Source organism: Aspergillus vadensis, assembly GCF_003184925.1.
Source record: "Aspergillus vadensis CBS 113365 unplaced genomic scaffold BO88scaffold_1, whole genome shotgun sequence".
Taxonomy (NCBI): domain Eukaryota; kingdom Fungi; phylum Ascomycota; class Eurotiomycetes; order Eurotiales; family Aspergillaceae; genus Aspergillus; species Aspergillus vadensis.
Genome location: NW_020292039.1, coordinates 1,583,071 through 1,603,078, shown reverse-complemented (window position 1 = coordinate 1,603,078; position 20,008 = coordinate 1,583,071). Strand labels below are relative to the sequence as shown.

Genomic DNA, 20,008 nt, shown 5'->3' with positions numbered 1-20,008 from the left:
GTTCGGTTTGCATTGCAAGCTTGCATTTCCGTTTGTGTCTTTTAGATTAATTGATCTATTCTTCTTCTCCTGTTTCACACTTCAATTGTCAAGAGCATGGTTGAACTCCTGCTTAAGCATTGACCGACATGAATGCGCAACCCAAGTCGGGCGTGGCTTTGGCCGCCCGCTACGCCATTCCTTTTGTTCTGCTGTTGATCCCCTTTTGGATGATGAGGATCAATGCCGTCGTTCCCGAACCGTATCTGGATGAGGCCTTCCATGTCCCCCAGGCTCAGGCCTACTGGGACCATAAGTGGACGCATTGGGATCCCAAGATCACTACTCCCCCGGGTATTTACCTTTGGTCGTACGTGCTGTGCGCGATCGCGCTCTTCCTGCGCGGTTCCCCCACACAGCTTACCCCGGAAGCTTTGCGTGCGACCAACGTGGCAGCCACCGCCGTAGCTCTACCGTTGCGATTGCAGACATTGTTGGATCGGCTGCGCAGGGTGCGCAACACTCGTCCCTCTGGAGCATGGCTGAGCCATACTGTTCTGAACATCTGCCTCTTCCCGCCGCTGTTCTTCTTCTCCGGCCTATACTACACCGATATCCTTGCGCTGCTGGTGGTCATTGAGGCGTACAACTGGGACCTGAAACGCTCGTCGGAGGGTGGATTTGCGCCGCTCTCGACGTTGGTGTTTGTCGTGCTGGGGCTGGTAGCGCTGGCCTTCAGACAGACCAACATCTTCTGGGTGGCGATCTTCCTGGGTGGACTGCAGGTCGTCCGGCGGTTGAGGTTGTCTTCTAAGAGATGCGAGGCGTCGGGATTCGCGGATATTGCTCGGGCGGGGTGGAAAAATGAGCTGTATGATCCGTTTGTTTCGGACGCTTCGATTGAAGGTTAGTATTGTGTTTTTGGTGTGTTGATGGCATTGCTGACTGGGATAGACTACTTCAAGGCGTCTGTTTCGCTGGTGGTTGTTGCCCTGAACAACCTCGGCTCGGTGATTAGCTCTGCTATTCCGTACTTGCTTATACTTGCCGGGTTTGGTGGCTTCGTGCTGTGGAATGATGGTGTCGTTCTCGGTAGGTCTATTGGTCGTATTGTGAGTGCTAGGCTGACAGCTGCAGGACACAAGGAGTACCATACAGCTGGGCTGCATCTGCCCCAGATGCTCTACATCTGGCCCTACTTTGTCTTCTTTTCGTGGCCTCTTCTGCTCTCGCCGGTCGTCAACTTGGTTCTCCCGAAGTCGTATTTGCCCAAGTTTATCGACTTTGGTTTCCCGAAGAAGCAAAAGGGCCTTCCTAAGCTGTTGACGGCTCTTGTTGTGATCCCTATTATGCTGGCTGTTGTTCACTTCAACACCATCGTCCATCCGTTCACTCTGGCCGACAACCGTCACTACGTCTTTTACGTCTTCCGTATCCTGCTGCGCATTCACCCTGCTATCAAGTATGCTGCTGTCGCGGTGTACTTCCTCTGTGCGTGGATGGTCATCTCCGCCTTTGGATTCACGACGATTTCTACGCCTCCCCAGTTGATGCGTGTCCCGCAGACAGCAGCCCGCCAGCCGGAGCCAGTGCCAGTACCTCAGAAAGAGCCGAGCCAGAAGAAGGCCGAACGTCGGAAGGCAGCAAAGAAGCCCGCACAGTCGCCCAAGCCGGAGCCGATGTCGTTCGATGCGTACGCCAAGATCCAGGAGCACATTGCGCACCGGCAGAAGCAGCATCAGGGTACGCCGCAGGTGAGCTTTGTGCTTGTCTGGCTGGCGGCCACGGCGCTGTCGCTCATTACGGCGCCGCTCGTCGAGCCGCGCTACTTTATCATTCCGTGGGTGATGTGGCGGCTGCATCTGCCACCGCAGCCGACGCCTCTTGTGCACCGACAGCGGGCGCGCGATGCAACTGAGGAGCTGAACGCGAAGGTTGCCACGAACATGGCGCTGTTCCTGGAGACGTATTGGTTCTTGGTGATCAACGCGGTGACGGGATACATCTTCCTGTACTGCGGGTTTGAATGGCCCCAGGAACCGGGAAAGATTCAGCGGTTCATGTGGTAGACTTGTAAAAGCGTATAGTGTATAATAGTGTAGTAATAGTTATATATAGATCTGAATATTTTCGTGGTTGTGAAGCAAGCATTCTACGTATGATGTTAGCGATATCCAGATGTAACCGGTATGCTATCCGCCATCACCACATCTTCCTCACCACCTTCTCACCACACCTCAACCGCAACATGGAAGAACCAGACCGGCCAGCCAAAAGGGCAAAGATATCCGCCAATCAAGACAATACATATGATTCTAGCAACCAGAGAACCAACAGCAGCAGCAATGATAGTAACAACCACCCCCTAGCATCCCTGCACCGCTCCATAACACCCCCATTACTCTCCCGCTCCAAGGGACCAAAAACACCGCCACAACCACAACACAATGCTACCCACCCAGCATCACCCAGCACACAGACACCGACAAAAGAGAAAGATAGTAATACAAAGAAAGATAACACAATCCCCTCTCCCATCCAACTAACCCACATCCGGGACCTCCCCGCCTCTTCAGGTCACAACACCGACACTGTCCGACTGCGCGACATTCTCGGCGATCCATTAATCCGCGAGTGCTGGCAGTTCAATTACCTCTTTGATGTGGACTTTTTGATGAGCCAGTTCGATGAGGATGTGAGGCGGCTCGTCAAGGTGAAGGTTGTGCATGGCTCATGGAAGAGAGATGCCCCGAATCGTCAGAGGATTGATGTATGTCCACTGTCTTCATTGTTTTCCTTCCATATTGGCTATATTGGAAAATGTGATATATGGTGACGAGACTAATGACATGAATAGGAAGCATGTACGCGCCACCCCAACGTCGAGGCAATAACCGCCTACATGCCCGAAGCATTCGGGACGCATCATTCCAAAATGATGATCTTGTTGAGACATGATGATTTGGCTCAGTATGTATTTCCAATCCCCACCTATGAGTATAACCCAGCTAATGAATGAATACAGAGTGGTCATCCATACGGCAAACATGATCGCAGGCGACTGGGCAAATATGTGCCAGGCCGTGTGGCGATCTCCTCTTCTCCCATTATGTTCCAATGGAAGTGGGAGTGAGAGTATAGCTACCCCCGGGACACGATTCAAACGTGACCTTCTCTCTTATCTAAGAGAATACGGACCGAAGAAGACCGGTCCGCTTGTCGCGCAGCTAGAGAAACACGACTTCAGCGCTGTCCGTGCAGCATTGGTCGCTAGTGTGCCCTCGAAGCAGAAGATCCGGGAGTCGACTGATTCGACCCGGAAGACGCTGTGGGGATGGCTAGCTTTGAGGGATGTATTGCGGTCGGTGCCTGTTCCTCCTTCAGAGGATAGACCGCATATTGTAACTCAGGTAGGTTGAGTACCATCACTGGCACTGCCTACGGAATATCTACTAACGAGGTATAGATATCCTCCGTCGCCTCTCTCGGCCAAACAGACAAATGGCTCAAAGACGTCTTTTTCGCGTCCCTCTCACCATCATCAAATACCCCCAAACCCAAATTCTCGATCATATTCCCTACACCCGACGAAATCCGCCGCTCCTTGAACGGCTACGGCTCCGGCGGTTCCATCCACATGAAGCTGCAGAGCGCAGCGCAACAGAAACAGCTACAGTACATGCGGCCGTATCTGTGCCATTGGGCGGGGGATGTTGCCGAGGACGAGGTGAAGGTGAAAAGAGAAGCAGGGCGTCGTCGCGCGGCACCGCATATCAAAACGTATATCCGGTACTCGTCGTCGGAGATGGACCGGATTGATTGGGCGATGGTGACGTCGGCAAATTTGTCAACGCAGGCATGGGGAGCGGCGGTGAATGCTAACGGGGAGGTGAGAATATGTAGTTGGGAGATAGGGGTTGTGGTTTGGCCGGAGTTAGTCGCCGGTGCTGAGGGGAGGAGTGTGATGGTGCCTTGCTTCCGGAGGGATGTGCCCGATGCAGAAGCGGTTGCGGCTGCAGGTGCGGCTGCAAAGGAAATACCTACTACGACTACAGTTGGCTTTCGAATGCCCTACGACCTACCGTTGACGAGGTACAGCGAGACGGATATACCCTGGTGCGCGACGGCCAGTCATAGCGAGCCGGACTGGCTGGGACAGACGTGGGAGGGTTGACCTTTCCATATAGTACCAGTCATACCAATATAAACACCCAAAGAATGAATAATGACTATGCAAGCAGCTCAATAGCCAGTAAGTTAATTGAGTAGTAAATAGCTCATAACTCATCTCATCTTGCTAATAGACAATGCATCCACCACATGATACCCCCTTTCATATATGATCTTGTAGGTTTATTATAACAATCTACTCCCTCGTTCCGATCGTTCCAATCAGGGTGTCAACCTGCTTGATGTACTCGGCCTGGGCCTTGGCCTCGCTGATATCCTTGATTTCCTTCCATGCGTTGTACTTGTACTTGCCCTATACCATCATACAAGACATATTAGTCTCATGCTTATACAGAGAAAGGGAGAGATAGAGAGATGATAGAAGTAAATAAAGACATACCTGGATATCGAACATGCCAGGAGAAGCAGGAGTCTGGTTGTTGGCGCGCTTGAAGTACTTGTAGAGCTACACAGAGAACAAAGACATTAGCATCATCTTTCTCTGATTCATTCCCCTTCCTCAAAGGGTAAATCAATCGATAGATGAAGGGAGCGGGGGATGTACTCACCGCCAACTTATCCTCATTACCAGGCTCCGAGTTCAGCATCTTAACGACAGCAACAGCGAACTCGAAAGCGTTCTTCAGGGCAACAGCCAGCTCGCCATCAACGGAGGCGGTGTCATCACCACCCAGGACGGTCTCGATGGCGGCGAAGAAGGCGGAGCTGTCGACCTTGGCAGCGGCGGCCTGGACCTCGGGGGTGAACTTCTCCTTCTTGATGGAGGCGTCGAGGGCGGCGGAGAAGTTGGGGACGGACATTTTGGCTGTGTGGGTTTGTTTGGTGGGTAGTGTTGATGGAGTTTGGGTTTGGAGGAAAGTTGGAGTTGGGGTTGGAGGGGTAGTAGGTAAATATGGCGGATGAAGAGGGGAAGAAGAATGAGTGAGTTGAGGGAAAGTGGGGGGGGATTTGTTGATTTGGTGGGGGGAGCTGTGCTCGGCGGGTTATTGGTTGGGTTTAGTTATGGATACTCCTCAGGTGACTACTAACTTATACTACTGAGTATTATTTGACTATTTGCTGATCATTGAAATAGTATGGGATTTTGTTTTTATGTGTTTATTGTCTGATTTGTTGCATTTGTTTTGGTGGTTACATGATGGGATGTTGTTGGCTCAACTGTTGAGTGCCAGGGTTTCTGGATATGTTATGGATGTGAGCTTTGGTGTATAACAATTACATAGCTTAGCATTGAAGGTCTTTTTTGCTGGTAGCAGAGATTCATGCTACTTAATAACAGAATATCTAGCTCTATACAACTTCCCCTATTCTTATTCTGTTCGTCTTCATGCTTAAATGCCATCTCTCAATGCACTCCAGCAAGGTCACTACGAGCGATGGATCATCTATGCCAACTGCTCTGCGGGCTAGGTAAGGGATCCTCCATTCATTGCTCTGAACTTCACTCAGTATTAACTAGATGCCCTTGGAAAGTCCCGGACAATGCTCACTAAATACCTCCGCGGACTCGCCTTGTCTGGATGCAACGTCACCCTCGATAAACCCCAGCTGTTTATGGATGACTTTATGAATCAGCGAACTCGGACATATGCTCGACATGGTCGAAGGAACAGCTCCCAGTTAATGAGAAAAGTACATTCCAAAGTCTGCTGTCGATTCCATGAACCAAATCACTCGTACTTACGAGGTATGCCGTCTGCCATTACTATGTCATTTACTGCTTCTAACCTCGCAGCAGGATTGCCTCAGTCTCCTGGAAACACGCAGACGTCGTGACCGACCAAGGACAAATCCTTCTGTACAAACAGAGAAAAGCCCAGCAAATGTCACTACAACTGTGCGAGGTATTCCATGTCTGTATGGAATGAGCGAGTGGCTACAGACTCTCGGACATCCGGTAGGTTCTCTACTTGTTACAGAGAGAATGGGCTTACTTACAAGATACAGGAAGCCGATATATCCCGTCTAAACATAATCCACGTCACCGGAACCAAAGGCAAAGGCAGCACATGCGAGTTCACCCGTTCTATTCTCCATGCACATGGTTCGAGGACAGGCTTCCCCAGTAAAATCGGTCTCTACACATCACCTCATATACAATGCATCCGAGAAAGAATCCAAATTAACAACAATCCCGTGACCGAGAACCTCTTCTCAAAATATTTCTTCGAAGTCTGGGATACGCTTATGAATACCAACATCCAAAACGCAGACACAACACAGCGACCACCTCGCTACCTGCAATTTCTCGCCCTGCTCGCTTTCCATACCTTCATCCGAGAGAACGTCGACGCTGCAATAATCGAAGTCCACCATGGTGGTGAATTTGACGCTACGAACGTCATCCAGAACCCCGTGGTCACCGGTATCACTTCCCTAGGACTGGACCACCTTGATCAGCTCGGCCCTACAGTCGAATCCATTGCATGGCATAAATCGGGGATTTTCAAACCAGGTGCACCTGCATTTTCTCTTCCACAGGAAGATAGTCCTTCTAGGGTCCTGCACGCTCGTGCCGCGGAGAAGAATACTTCATTGACTATCGTCCCGCTGAACCCTAATCTCCCCACTGAGAGTAGTGTATTGGGGATTCCTGTCCAGCAACTAAACTGCTCCCTCGCCCTCGAGCTAGCCAGGACATCCTTGAAAGCCAAAGCACCCGACCATGTCATCGAGTCCGCGGACATATCCACTGCCCTGAGAGATATCTCCCTAATCGGAAGATTCGAGATCATCGATGACCCAGACGGACAATCGCAGTGGTTCGTGGACGGCGCACACAACACGCTTAGCCTTGAGAAAACGGCGGAGTGGTTCTCAGATATTACCAAGAGTCCTGCGGAGCAAACGTCAGTATATTCCCTATCCAGTAAAGCAAAGGAACCAATAAACTTACACCAAGTGAATTATCAGAAACCGAATCCTAATATTCAGCCACTTCTCCAAAGACCGAGACGGCCTAGCTCTTCTAGAATGCTTAGCAGAATCTCTCTCCGAGCGAGATGCACTGCCGGACCATGTTATCTTCACTACTTACATTGAACGAGCAGACAAATCTCAAACTGAAAAGATGGATAAAGGTGAGGATTATTTTATCTTCTCTACCTCAATACTCACTAACCAGAGATATAATAAAATGAAAGATATACTCCCCACAACCCTCCCAGATCTCAGCGTGCTATCTTTATTCGCTGAGAAATGGAAAGCTACTGTTCCCCGAGGCACGAATTCAGTCTCGACTAAGGAGACCATTCAAGAGGCAATTGAGACAGCAAGGAGTATCGGTGCACAACAGGATGGTAAAGCGCAGGTCTTGATTACGGGGTGTTTCTTGTTGGTTGGCGGGGCGCTGAATATATTGCGTCGTTCGTGAGACATATTTATCGGTGTCAGTACTACCGAAGCATCATACTACTAGTTACTAGATTCCACAATGTGGCTATTAATAACCTGAGATAGTGAATTGTCACTTTTAGGCATGTAGTCCCTCAGTGGATACATTGACCTTGAATGAAGCTCCTAAGTATTGACTATTGTCCGTTTGTCTGTCTGGCGTTGACACAGCATGTTAGGCTTGGAACAGACGAAGACTGGCAGTCAATAATGGATATATGAAAGGTGACCTTCCAACTAGGAAGACTAGGCATACAGACACGTACAGTAATTCATCATCTGTCAAATGGAATATGGAATAACTAGTATACACTGTATTACTCTAAAGCGTAGTATACAAGCATATGTCCTGTTAATGGTATCAAGTAGTCTATTACCAACGCCATGCTAATCATACTATTTGTGCAATCAATCACCAATCCACCGCCCACCCATTCTTATCCAAGAACTCCTCACACGCGGCCTTCAACGCATAATTCGGCCGAAGATCGTTCACCGTCATCGGCACCCGCGTGATGGGATCAACCTTGGCCTGCTCCACGTACTTGGTGATGCCAACCCGGTCAAAGCTGGTCCCCGAAGGTGTAATAACAGGGTCATGCATAATCTCAAATGTAATTCCATCCACCAGATAATCAGGCACAACCTACACCATATCATCAGCACAACCCACCAGCAACTCACAGAAGGAACTTCAAAAAAACTTACCCTCTCAGCCACCTTCCCCTCCGACGCAATCCCAAACACCTCCCTCACCCTCTGCACCTTCCGTTCAGCATCCTCTCTAATCTCCCTCTCATCCTCCCTAAATCCAATATTCCCAATCTCCCCCTTCTCCAACCGCGCCTTCAACTCCGACACCCCTCTCTCCACCTCCGCCTCAATCAGCCCCTCCACACTCGCCAACGTCTCATCCAACTCCCTTATCCGCGCCGTCTCCTTGGCCGCCCAAATCGCCTGCTTAGCGCGCAACACTGTCCGCGACAAATTCTCCGTCTGAATGTTCTTCGCCGCCAGACTCGCCTTATACGCCTCAATGGCTACGTCGTATGCTTCCTGAGGCCGTTGCAGGCCTAACAGCGCTTGTGCCAGGTACCAGGAGGATTTCAAACTGGTGGGGGATTTGGCACCGTAGAGATCGATGGCGGCGCGGGCGTCGTGCTCGACTCCGGCCCAGTTTTCGAGTCGGATGCGGGTCAGGGCGCGGTTGGAGAAGAAGGTGGGTTCTTTGGGATTTTTGAGGATTCTATTTGTTGTAGATATCCATTGGTTTTTAGTAGGAGTTCTTAGATTTATTGCGTTGAGGGGTGGATGTGTATAGCGGGGTAAGTGGGATTTATGCTCACGCTTGTGAATACATCTCCTCCGCGCCATTGTAATCGCCTTCTTTAAAGAGCTGGTTGCCCTTTTCTTTTAGTTCGAGAGCCATGTTCGCTGTGATGTGAGGTGTGGTGTTGTGTGCGCTGATGTGTTGTGTGCGCACACTGATTGGTGCTGTAAATGACAACGGGGTTCTCCCCTTTTTTGTTTCCGTGACGATTGTGTTTTGTCAGCTGGAAAGAACGAACGAAGGAACGAACGAAGAAACAACGCCTCGGATGTCGGATGTGTGGGGCTGCGCAGTGATCTCCACTGTTGTTGGTGAAGTAGATGGTGACTGGATGTGCTAGGGATTCTATCCGTTCTGTCTAGCGGATAGTGGATGTGGAGTGGATTTCAATGCAGTGGGATGATTGATGATAGTAGCAATGGAGGTTTGATGCTGTGAGAGCATGGAAATTCTGGCCAATTCCACGAGTATAAGTATCCAGGTAAGTAGTACTATTGTTCAGCTACCCCTCTTGGGACCTGAGATCCTTGCGGGGAATTCAGTCAGGAATGAAATTGATGAGCTCGGGTGAGCTTTCAGTCGTGATCCACACAGCCCTGGTGTCGGGACGGCACGTTGGGTTCTCCATCTTCATCAATTGAATGTTCGATTTTATGCCTGTTCCTGTGCAGTGGAAAAAGACGTGGGTTGAGCAATCGAAGGTGATCGATCCCCGCAGAATCCAGATGAGTCAGCAATTGTGTGTGGGCAGCAAATGTTGGGGAGAGAGAGTTAGCAATTGCATTGCATTGCCATACTGGGTATGTGGTAGAGTTACTCGATTGACTACAATGAATCTTGTGGTATAGACAACAGTCTACAAATAGAAGACATTTGGAGCAATGTAGTATATTCTCTACCTACTGCTCTAATGAAAGATTGGCCGGCCAAATCATTCCGTACACTCGTGGTATCGTTGACTCGTCGGATATTAGAAGGGAAAGGCCCGGATCCAGCCGTACCAGATCGCTTCGCTCGAAAATAAGTGGTGAAAGGAAGCTATAGTTTATAGTAACACGCCGGAGATTATGGCGCTGCCGCTGCCACTTCGGTGTGGCTGGTGCTCATGTCATGCCGCACGGACAAGGAACATCGTAGTACTGATGGATTGACTGGGTTGACTGACTGACAGACAGATCCAAATTAAGCAGTACCAGCGAGTTCCTTCTCGTAGTCGGAGATGGCCTGCACCTTGGCGGCGGAGGCACTCTTGGGGTCGAAGCGGTAGGTCACCCACTCGTTGGCGAGCTTCTTCGCAAGCTCAATGCCAATGACCCGCTGGCCAAAGCAGAGCACCTGAGCGTCGTTGCTGAGGATGGAGCGCTCGACGGAGAAGGAGTCGTGTGCTGTCACGGCGCGAATGCCGGGCACCTTGTTGGCGGAGATAGCGACACCGAGACCAGTACCGCAGATGAAGAGACCACGGTCTGCCTTGCCCTCCTTGATGAGTTTGGCACCAGCGACAGCCGGGTGAGGGTAAGCAGTCTTGTCGGAGGTGGAGTTGACGCCCACGTCTTGGATGGACTCAACCAGAGGGTTCTTCTCAAGAGCAGCCTTCAGGGTCTCCTTGTAGGGCTGGCCGGCCTCATCGCAGGCCATGACGATGCGGAGGGGCTTCAGATCGGCAGACATGGTGAAGAGTGTGGTAAGGAGGTAGAGGAATTCAAGGAAGTATTGGTATGAGTGGAGCGTGATGTCCTAGACAAGTGACTGTGGCTTGGAGTGGATAGAAATGATGATGGAATAGTGATGAAAGAGAGGGTTGAAGATGGTAGACAAGGACCTTTTTATACCTTTTTGTCCAGCTCACCTTCTGCCTCTCCCCTCCTATTGTCCCCCTCCATTCTCCGAAGTACTTTCCGATCGAAAGGTCCGATGCAGTGGGGAGAGAAAGGCCGTGCCGTGCCTCCTGGACCCAAAGTTCGGTGGTAGACGCCAATTCGGTTTGGCGACACGCATGTCCCAATGGCCGTTACGAACCAGCACTGATTATCCCTCATGCTTTTTTCTCATGCTTCATGCGCGACAGCAGCGATAGACACTAGTTTCGCACCCCCCACAGCTAGAGGCGATCCAGAGAAGCCGGTTTTGGGCCGGACCATGTTTGGTTCTGGCAGCTCCACTCATGGCGTCATGCATTCTTACATTTCTCAAAGGTTGTTTTGCTGCGACTGCCTGCAAGCGGAACCAATAGCATTGAGTCCGGATTGGCGAACCCTTTCGGACAGATTAGGAGGATATTCAGCCAGTGACAGCCATACTGGTATGACTGTCTACAGTACCGACTATCACATACTGAATACTGTTACTGTGATATCTTCTCTTCCGATTTAATCTCTACGGTGAAGTTCACCGGGAATAGTTCCATCCCGCTCAGCCGAATGATGTCAGCCCGCCCTTTGTTCTCCTCCTTTTTCTTCTTCCCTTTCGGTTCTGTTGCATCGCCATTCGGAACCGACTCCAGATTGCCCCGGGATTCTCCTCCATCCTTCCCCCTTGTTGGATGTCTTGGAAGTCTGGTAACTGGTCAGGTCCGCGGCCAAGCTAACCGGGTTGGGGGAGAGGGGGAACTGCACGCCCGCGCACTATTATCGGCCTACTTGGCCTATTCAGGAAGCCTATACAGGCATTCTTTGGCGCGGATTCAGATTTCTCTGGGCAACTGCCCAATACATAGAAGTATACCGAGATGAAGAAGAGGGGGCGGGAATGAGTGTGGGCTCATCCGGGATAGCATCGGTGTCGTATTAGTTCCGAGGCACCTTAGCTCGGAGTGAGTTGCAATCGATTCTGTGATAAACTTGGGATTGACAGTAGACTATCTTAGACGAAGATAGGATACTGAACTCACAGCAACAGCAACGGCATGTATACTTCCCTTGTCACTGGGGTAACAAGTCGAAGGAATTCTCCATTGATCTGAGCATGGCTCATGTGGCATACACATAGGAGGCTCAATCTCAGCCTTTCTATCATCTTGTATACTAATTATGCCGTTGTTGTCGCAGGATTATTCTGGGGTTGACGGGCCACAGCAGACAGCGAACAGCAAGTGGAGGATCCCGTCCGTATCAAAGCGCATGGCTATTAGCCTGTTACAGATAGTCTAATCCAAACCAGTCAGTTCACGGGAAGAAAATAGAACTAATTTTCCTCCCAAGTAAGTAAGCGCAATTAGCTGGTTGACTTTCAAATGGTGGCAGTTCAGTTTGCGCCATTGACGCGTTCCAACGTCCAAACTTGAGAAGCACCAATTTTTGGCTGTTGCTCTGCCTTGTTCTCTCACCATCCACGCACCGCAATCAACTCTCAAATGTTGTCTCTTTTGAGCGATTAATACAGACCATACATACCTCGAGTAATGTTGTTCTTTGCAAGATACTCAAAACAGTCCAGGCTGGGCTCTCGGAATTCCAAACGAGGTTACAACTGCACGCCCCACCACTTCCCACCATCCCCACTCGACTAGTGTTTTACTGGCTTCTGATAGGACTTTGGCTACTATTGGTGGCCCGCTGACGTCCGATCGATGGAAAGTGACAAGTCATACCGTTTCCAGGGGATCCAGAAACCCCCGGGTAACTTACTGTATCACGGAAACCGATGAGGTCTAAGCGGACCAGTCGGAAGCTGTCTTTGGGGACAACTTCATTTCCGGTCGATTCTGTATCTTTCCATTCTATGTCTCAATCAGGCAGGCTCTGCTGTCCTGCAAGCCGAGATTCTTGCGTGTGTTTTGGTTTCCCTCGCCCGACTCGCGTTATTCCCACCTCATTCAAGCCTCTCTCTAATGTGCAGAGTGGCTTGCACCCCTCGTACTTTCTTCCTCCCCTACTGTTAATTACCCCTTTCCGACAACATCTGATAGAGTATCAAGGTTCTTAAAATACCACACTAATCACCCGCCATTCCCCAGGTTTCCCACGCCTGTGCTGACCTCAGCGGATGGAGATGGCAGATGCACCTCGCGTGGGCCGATCATCGTGTCTCCTCTTTTTCCCTCCTAACACTAAACTGTGAAGGGGATACCGGTTGCATGCTAAACTAGGCCCCAATGAAATTGTCCGCGGCACAGCATGGCTACTAATTCCGTGGTCGACTGATTGGCACCGCCCCTCATCACCTCCGTTGTCTCCTCCTGAGCTATTTCTGTTACGCTAATCCAGCCTCTCTCGATTCTAACGCTTTCTATCGAATCTCAGACCCAGCAGCCATCACACAATATCCTTCCCCATCAAGTTCATCATCACACTACTCTACGCTCGAGTGGGTGCCCTCATTATCATAGTGGAGCTTAGTAGTCTCAGGTTTCAGACAACTAACCTCGTTGGCCAGTCTATACCAGTGGAGACCGGTTGATCGTGTTCTGATTGCTACGGAAATCACTTTCGAGGACCGTCATTCATCGGTCCCATTCCATCATTACACCGGTGCATCAAGTCACCCAACATGGCGTCCCAGCAAGCCTATCCGGTTCTTCCAAAGAACCTGCTCATCATCTCGTTGAAGATGTACTTCACACCAACCCGTACGCTGGACTACTGCCGTGCTCTGCTCGACCCCAAGAATGATATCGTCCGCCCGGAGAACCGTTCGAAGCTGTTGCTGGCCCTCATCCCCGACTTCCTGACTGTCTACCCCTGTGCGGAGATTATCAAGGCGTGGGAATCCACTCTACCGAAGGATGACACCCCTTCACTGCCGGCTCCATTCCTGCTTGGGGCTCAGGATTGCTTCTGGGAGCCCCTCGGCGCCTACACCGGAGAAGTTTCGCCGCTGGCGCTCCGCTCGATGGGGGTGTCCATCGTCGAACTTGGTCACGCAGAACGCCGCGCCATCTTTGGCGAGACAGATAACCAGACTGGCCTCAAAGCTGCTGCTGCATGCGCACAAGGTATGGTTCCGCTGGTCTGCATTGGAGAGGTCACTGCTCCCGGTCCCATTGCCTCGCAAGCCATCGGGCAGGCCGTCAGCGAATGCGAGGTCCAGATCCGGGCTGTCCTCCAGGCCATCCCGGCGGAGGCACCAGTCATCTTTGCCTACGAACCAGTGTGGGCAATTGGGAAGCCCGCTCCGGCGGGTGTAGATCACATATCGGCGGTGGTCGAGGGCATCAAGGCGGTGATTGGCACCCGCGTGGGGGACGTCCGGATCTTGTACGGGGGGAGTGCCGGACCGGGGCTGTGGGGCCCGGGCGGTCTGGGGAAGGCCGTCGACGGCATGTTCCTGGGCCGATTCGCCCACGAAGTCGACGGGGTCCGCAAGGTGGTCAGGGAGGTTGAGGAGACGTTGGCTTGATCATCGGTCTGCTGCTCCGGCAGATGCAGGCTCGGGTTACGCTCTCGGACGAGACCAAAACACAAAACCAAACATAGTACATCATGAACCACACTACTAGTGTCTACTACTGCTAGATGTGGGGGAAGAATGGGCATCACGCGGAAGAACAGAGAATTTTAGACTGCTAGCAGCCCCTTTCCAAGACCTTGTGTGATATCCACCATCGTCGGGTATCCTGTTCAGGCAAACCCGAGCAGTATCCATCGTTTAAGCCATCGTTTCCTTCCATGGAGGAATGGGATCTCGAAACAGGCAATGCCGACTTGATCCATCTCCCGAGTGGGATGGATTCATGGATGATTGTGGATCACAACCGAGTCGGTGAAGAGCTTCTCGAAGCTTGCGGGATCTCCGCTCCCAGCGATCTAGGCCCAGATGGATTCCTGCCCGCTCGAGTCCGCGTGAGGTTGAAGAAAATTTCGGCGGGCTGCATGACCAGCTTGTCTTCCCCTCCATTCCGCTGCACGTGTGACATTTGCGGCCACCTGACCCGACCAGGGGGCCCACTTTATCTGATCGCTTAATGCCAACCCGGTCGGTAGTTTAAATCTAATTTTATTTGGGGAAGCTTGAACTGGCAAGCCCCGTGTGCCAGCTTGGTCTAGATCCTGGAAGGGGCTGAAGATGGTCTATTTTCGGTGAGGGTTTAGGGGTCAGGGGCTTGGTGTGCTGTTCATGGCTGCTGTATGAGAATGAACAGAATGATGATGATGTGGCATTCATGCGCCTCAGGGTAGAGGCACTAATTGCTGCCAGATTATCGAGGCACAGGGTCGTTCACGTCATCCGCTGCATAGCTACCTAGTCAACTAGTTAGCTTATGCAGCAGCAGCAGCAGCAGCAGCAGCAGCAGCAGTAGCTAGGTATTTGCTCAGAAATACTAACTATAGTGACTAACCCTTATCGACAGTTGAAGCTATCGTTCGTCTGGAGGATTTACCCTACCTCTACTGACTTGCAACATTGACGTACTAACAGGAACAGTCACAGCAAACCACTTTACCTGCCTTCAGCTAACCTGTGTCAAACTTACCTCTTGACAGTATATGTCGATATTCTGCCATAATTACTCAATACAAAATAGGCTCTGTGAAACTCCCAGATGTTACTAGCAATGAAAAGATAGAAATACTCTTATTCTTCTATTTACAATATCACGTCCTCCCTAATCTACGCCTACCTACTGAACCACCACCCATCCCAACCAACCCGGTCGCTCCTTTTAAAATTCACACATCTAGTACTTAGCTACCAGCTTACCTCCTCTCTACTTCTTCTCCTTCATCTCCTCCTTCACCCTCGTCACCGTCCCCAACCCTCCATACGTAATAGCCGTATACATCATCGCAACCGAAGCCCCCGCATCAAGGACCTTCCTCGCCTGCTCACCATTCGTCACACCCCCCGATGCAAAGATAACCTTCCTAGCAGGCAATCCCTCGACAGCTTCACTCACAGTAGGAGGCACATTCTCCACATCCGGCTCCGCCGCCTCGATCGCCTTAGGCGCAGCAGCAGCAGCAGCAGCAGCAGAAGCAGGAGCACTAGCATCCAACAAACTCTTATACTTCGCCACCAGCTTCACCGTACGATCAAACAACTGCGGACCAGAGAACCCACCCGTCTCCTTCAGAACATCCTGCTCCTTGCTGGGCAGAGTAAATCCCTTCGGCAACGGCTCCGGACGCCGATTCGTGGTGTTACCCACGATCACACCATCAACACCGGACCCCCACACTGCGTCACAGATACCAGAGACTTGCTCGTCCGCGTCCTCGTCGGGACTAACCTTGACCATGACGAAGGGCTTGGTCTTGCGATCGATGCTCTTCGCTGCGCCGACAACGGCCTTCAGAATGGCAGTGAGAGGCGCCGTGGCTTGCAAGTCGCGGAGACCAGGGGTGTTAGGGCTGGAGACGTTGACGACCAGGATATCGGCGTACTTGGCGAGACGGTCAACGCAGTAGACGTAGTCGCGCTTGATGGCTTCGATGTCGTTATCCGGCGTGAGCTTGTTCTTGGCGACTTGCACGGCCAGCAGCTTGCCTTCGCGGAGACTTCCTGGGGGCACGCCGGCTTCGCCGTTCAGGACCCGTTGTTCGGCCAGTTCGTGCTCGCCGAAGCCGTGCGCGTAGGCGTAGTCGCGCACGCGCTGTTCAAGAACTGCCGCCATGTGGTCGGCGCCCTTGGAGTTGAGGCCGTAGCGGTTGATCATGGCGTTCTGGGACGGGAGGCGGAAGACTCGTGGGCGGGGGTTGCCTTCTTGGGGGAGGGGGGTAGTGCCGCCAACTTCGACGATGGCGGGGCCGAGTTCGAATAGAGGGTCGGGGATGTCGGCGTGCTTGTCGAGGCCGCCAGAGATGCCGATCGGGTTGGAGAGGGTGTAGCCGAAGACCTGCGGTGGTGGGTGAGTATGGGGGTGAGGTTGGGAGGGATGGGGGAGGGGGAGTATACCTCAGTTAGGAGAGCACCATCGCTGTCGGGGTCGCCACGCTCGCGCGGGTTCAGACCGTACTTGTAGAGGGTCTTCAGGATGTCCACGCCGAAGTGGTGCGCGTCTTCGGCGTCGGGGAAGAGCAGGCGGACGAGAGGGACCACGCCGTACCGGTGCACGCTGGCGCGGGTGTCCGTTCCGTAAATGAATCCGGCGAGGAGAGTCAGGGCCAGGGAGGTACCCCAGATGGTGCGCTTGAGCTTGCGGCCGGTCTTCTTGGGGGCTTCCTTCACGGTTTCTGTGACCTGTGCGGTGGTCTCCTTGGCTGCTTCTTTGGTCTGGGATGCTGCGTCCGAGGAGTAGCGAACTTGACGGAGGAGAGACTCCCGGTGGAGGATTGAGGGACGCTGAGTAGCGCGGAGAGAGTGGAGTGCAGGTGCTCTGCGGCCTGCGGATCTCCAGGCCAGAGCCACTGCGTTGGTAGCCATTGTGGTGGGGTGGAGTCTAGTGATGGTGACTGTGAGGGGTAGGGCGATTGACCTGGAAATTTGTCAGTTTAGGTGTGTTCGAAAGCATGAAAAGTATGTAGGTAGTCAATCGCAATTGGGTCTTGAAGCACTAGCATATGCTGGTCAAGACTATGTCTTGATATAATTGCTATGCCGAAGAACAGCCGATTCGATGGATCAGGGCAGCGACTCACCATTCAATGTCAGTCAATTGCAGGTCAATTCCACCAAACTAGCGAAACAGCAGCCACAGATGCCGCAATTACGCCGCCAGGTCGAGCAAAGACAAAGCTGCCGGAGTGGATGGACGTTGCTGCGAGCGTCTTGGATATCCGGTTCTTTTGCGTCAACGTCCCGAGGCGGTCAAGTGTTTAGCCGGCAGAACTAACAAGGCGGGCGGTGTAGCATGAGAACTAAGACAAACGGAGCATGTTCTTCGTGCAGGATCATAGATTGTTGACTAGTATTTACGGGATGTACATCAATCGCCGGGGCAGCCTGTTTCTGTGCATTTGCACGGCCGCAACAATGAAAAAGAACCAAACTCTCGCTACGTAACTCCAGATGATCATGCCACACAACGCCTTTTGCTGCCTCGACTCCGATACCTGCCAACCAGCCCATCAATGCGACTGGCAGCGCGGACCCCTTTCGGAGACGGCCATGCAATGTGAACAAGTCCAAGGAACATTAGCATAATGACAAATGAAAGGGTATGTAAACTGTAATGCATAGGCAAAAGTTACACTCAGGAAGGCATGCCTGCCGCCGTCATTGCGCCCAGAGGATGCAATATGATAGAAGGCCGAGCCAGTTACTCGTCGCTATCATTGCCAGCATCGTCATGCGCGTCTTCAGGCGAGGCCTGACGGTCGACGTCGTGCTCGCCTTCATCTTCCTCATGCTTGGCTGGTTCGGCATCGTTCTCCGGGTTCTCAGGGGGTGGAGGCATCGACTCGGCAAACTTCGGGTCAATGGCGGCCCTGTGCAGAGAGCGCTTGTAGACTTCTGCCTCGTCGGGATCGCGCACCACCACTTGGATCTGATCGACCTGATCCTCCTTGGTCTTCGGACGGGTAGGTGCCAGACCAGCCTGGGCGATGGTGCGGGCTCTCTCAGGCTTGAGACGGGTCTTTCCGAGAATGGGATAGTAGTACGCAGCCCTTTGCCTCGAGTCGAGACCGTCGCGCTTTCCATCCTTCACTTCCTCCGGGTCAAAGAGCGTCAACGCGATGTCCTTTTGCTTCTGATCGTTGCCCAAAGTCTGAGCGCTCGTAGCGTAGGTGCGGACACGGTCGAAGCGGTGGAACTTGGTATTGTCGGCTCCATCATGAGTGTACAGCGCCTCATTATCGCGGTCCGGGTTGGTGATCCGCAGACTTGCCGAAACATTCTTGGCCGCATCCTTCTTCTCAGGCAAATACAGATCGTAATCCCAGGGGATAGGACCTGGGTCAGGGTACAGGTTGGGGTTCGTCTTATACAAGGCCGCCTTCGTGTTGTGCTCTTGGCAAACGCGTTCCTCTGGTGCCGATGGAAGCAATATGGCCACATCCATGCGCTTGTCTCTCTTCCCTGAAACATCCTGAACAGGCGCCTTGTCAAACTTGAATTGGACAAAACCACCAGGGTCCGGGAATCCTTCCAGATCGGGGAGGAGCGGATAGAATCCGACAGGCTTCAGCTTAGGGTTATCAGGGTGCACTGGGTGGGCCCATGCATCGTGTTCAAGCTTCGTAGGAGTGTGGCCTTTAATCTTGCTAGCTGTATCTTCACCGACGTGCTTGCTGTGAGGATACGCAATATCGAAACCTTTCTGGAGGTATTTCTTGATGTAGGTAGGGTCATCCTGCGACTTGGTTTTGTCCATCCCGCGCTTCGTCCGGATGGGAGCGACCTTAGGGCCATCAGGCGCCCGAAGACCGGCGGAAATATATTGCGTACGGCGAAGGAAACTGACGTTGGTATTCTTCGGTGCCGGGTTCTTCAGCTGCTCCGGCGTCATCAGAAGCGCCAAATCAGCCTGGTCAATGGGTTCCGGGTTCTCAGGAGCCATAATCGCTGGATTTCCAACGATTGTTAGCCGCCAATTTGAAAAAATTCAGTTCATACAAGCCGAAATACATACCGCTCTCATCACCCAGGTGAAGCCCGGGAATACCGACCAAGTCAATTGGCATACCACCTTCCGCGTCAACATCAATGTTAGGTTCCTCGCGGCGAGCCAGATTGGAGGCAAAACCCGGAGTCAAAAAACGGTCCAAGCCCTCATGTGGAATATCGAGGAACTTCGGGGGCATATCCGGAGGCGGCAGGTCATTTCGGTAGCGGAGAGAAGCAATGTACTCCTGGTGAAAGCCCCCGGAGGAGCTGCTGTCCTTGGATTTCGACATGCTCGCTCGGAACTCAGAGAGCACCAATTCCTTTGGTTCAGCGTCGTCAGAGGAAGGTGAACTGTACACTGTAACACACTTTAGTGGAGCTCCCAACTTGCGCGCGCGGCGACAGCTCGTTGAAACTTACGTGGCTCTGGGAGGGTAAGCGGGGGAATCTCAGAGGTAGGCACAAGATAACCAGGAGTTCTCCGGGGCCGACGAGTCACTATAAACTCCCTGGGAGCTTAAGGAGGCGATAACGCAGTCAGTGAGCACCGACAAACAGTATGCACGGTTGCGAGCATCGAGATGCAGGATAAACTTACATGGGGGTGGCCGGCTCATTTCTGCAGTATTTTACCGCCTGACTAGCAAAGTTAGCGTGAGTCAACGTGAATGAAGGTTCGGAGAAAGGATG

General features: G+C 52.1%; 8 protein-coding genes across 8 annotated transcripts; 3 read left to right on the top strand and 5 right to left on the bottom strand.

Annotated features, from left to right (window-relative positions):
* Positions 1-75: 75 nt before the first annotated feature.
* On the top strand, positions 76-4,153 carry alg10 (dolichyl-P-Glc:Glc(2)Man(9)GlcNAc(2)-PP-dolichol alpha-1,2- glucosyltransferase; the record flags this gene model as incomplete). Its single annotated transcript, XM_025709752.1, has 7 exons — positions 76-885; positions 934-1,071; positions 1,117-2,041; positions 2,158-2,749; positions 2,837-2,949; positions 3,005-3,389; positions 3,446-4,153. Exons 1-7 carry the CDS (start codon positions 129-131, stop codon positions 4,151-4,153), a joined length of 3,618 nt encoding a protein of 1,205 aa, XP_025568374.1. The 5' UTR covers positions 76-128.
* A 192-nt stretch (positions 4,154-4,345) lies between these two features.
* Positions 4,346-5,080, bottom strand: BO88DRAFT_483611 (ACBP-domain-containing protein; the record flags this gene model as incomplete). Its single annotated transcript, XM_025712234.1, has 3 exons — positions 4,719-5,080; positions 4,550-4,615; positions 4,346-4,462 (listed from the first exon to the last, which is right to left on the bottom strand). The coding sequence occupies exons 1-3, from the start codon at positions 4,968-4,970 to the stop codon at positions 4,346-4,348; spliced, it is 435 nt and encodes a 144-aa protein (XP_025568373.1). The 5' UTR covers positions 4,971-5,080.
* Positions 5,081-5,830: 750 nt separating this feature from the next.
* Positions 5,831-7,561, top strand: BO88DRAFT_460144 (folylpolyglutamate synthase; the record flags this gene model as incomplete). The annotated part of the gene is made up of 5 exons (XM_025711108.1): positions 5,831-5,857; positions 5,906-6,067; positions 6,118-7,019; positions 7,084-7,250; positions 7,314-7,561. 5 exons carry the CDS (start codon positions 5,831-5,833, stop codon positions 7,541-7,543), a joined length of 1,488 nt encoding a protein of 495 aa, XP_025568372.1. The 3' UTR covers positions 7,544-7,561.
* A 414-nt stretch (positions 7,562-7,975) lies between these two features.
* On the bottom strand, positions 7,976-8,992 carry BO88DRAFT_409925 (putative U-box domain protein; the record flags this gene model as incomplete). The annotated part of the gene is made up of 3 exons (XM_025707982.1): positions 7,976-8,209; positions 8,272-8,809; positions 8,910-8,992. 3 exons carry the CDS (start codon positions 8,990-8,992, stop codon positions 7,976-7,978), a joined length of 855 nt encoding a protein of 284 aa, XP_025568371.1.
* A 916-nt stretch (positions 8,993-9,908) lies between these two features.
* On the bottom strand, positions 9,909-10,747 carry BO88DRAFT_16593 (RpiB/LacA/LacB family sugar-phosphate isomerase). Its single transcript, XM_025701623.1, has one exon. The coding sequence runs from the start codon at positions 10,562-10,564 to the stop codon at positions 10,076-10,078; it is 489 nt and encodes a 162-aa protein (XP_025568370.1). The 5' UTR covers positions 10,565-10,747; the 3' UTR covers positions 9,909-10,075.
* A 2,525-nt stretch (positions 10,748-13,272) lies between these two features.
* Positions 13,273-14,682, top strand: BO88DRAFT_400239 (triose-phosphate isomerase). The gene has a single exon (XM_025705511.1). It carries the CDS (start codon positions 13,382-13,384, stop codon positions 14,228-14,230), a length of 849 nt encoding a protein of 282 aa, XP_025568369.1. The 5' UTR covers positions 13,273-13,381; the 3' UTR covers positions 14,231-14,682.
* Positions 14,683-15,392: 710 nt separating this feature from the next.
* BO88DRAFT_400237 (dihydroorotate dehydrogenase 2) lies at positions 15,393-17,604 on the bottom strand. Its single transcript, XM_025705510.1, has 3 exons — positions 17,410-17,604; positions 16,727-17,246; positions 15,393-16,667 (listed from the first exon to the last, which is right to left on the bottom strand). Exons 2-3 carry the CDS (start codon positions 17,192-17,194, stop codon positions 15,540-15,542), a joined length of 1,596 nt encoding a protein of 531 aa, XP_025568368.1. The 5' UTR covers positions 17,195-17,246; positions 17,410-17,604; the 3' UTR covers positions 15,393-15,539.
* Positions 17,559-19,935, bottom strand: BO88DRAFT_355023 (uncharacterized protein; the record flags this gene model as incomplete). Its single annotated transcript, XM_025703692.1, has 4 exons — positions 17,559-19,276; positions 19,344-19,676; positions 19,739-19,834; positions 19,917-19,935. 4 exons carry the CDS (start codon positions 19,933-19,935, stop codon positions 18,030-18,032), a joined length of 1,695 nt encoding a protein of 564 aa, XP_025568367.1. The 3' UTR covers positions 17,559-18,029.
* Positions 19,936-20,008: the final 73 nt, after the last annotated feature.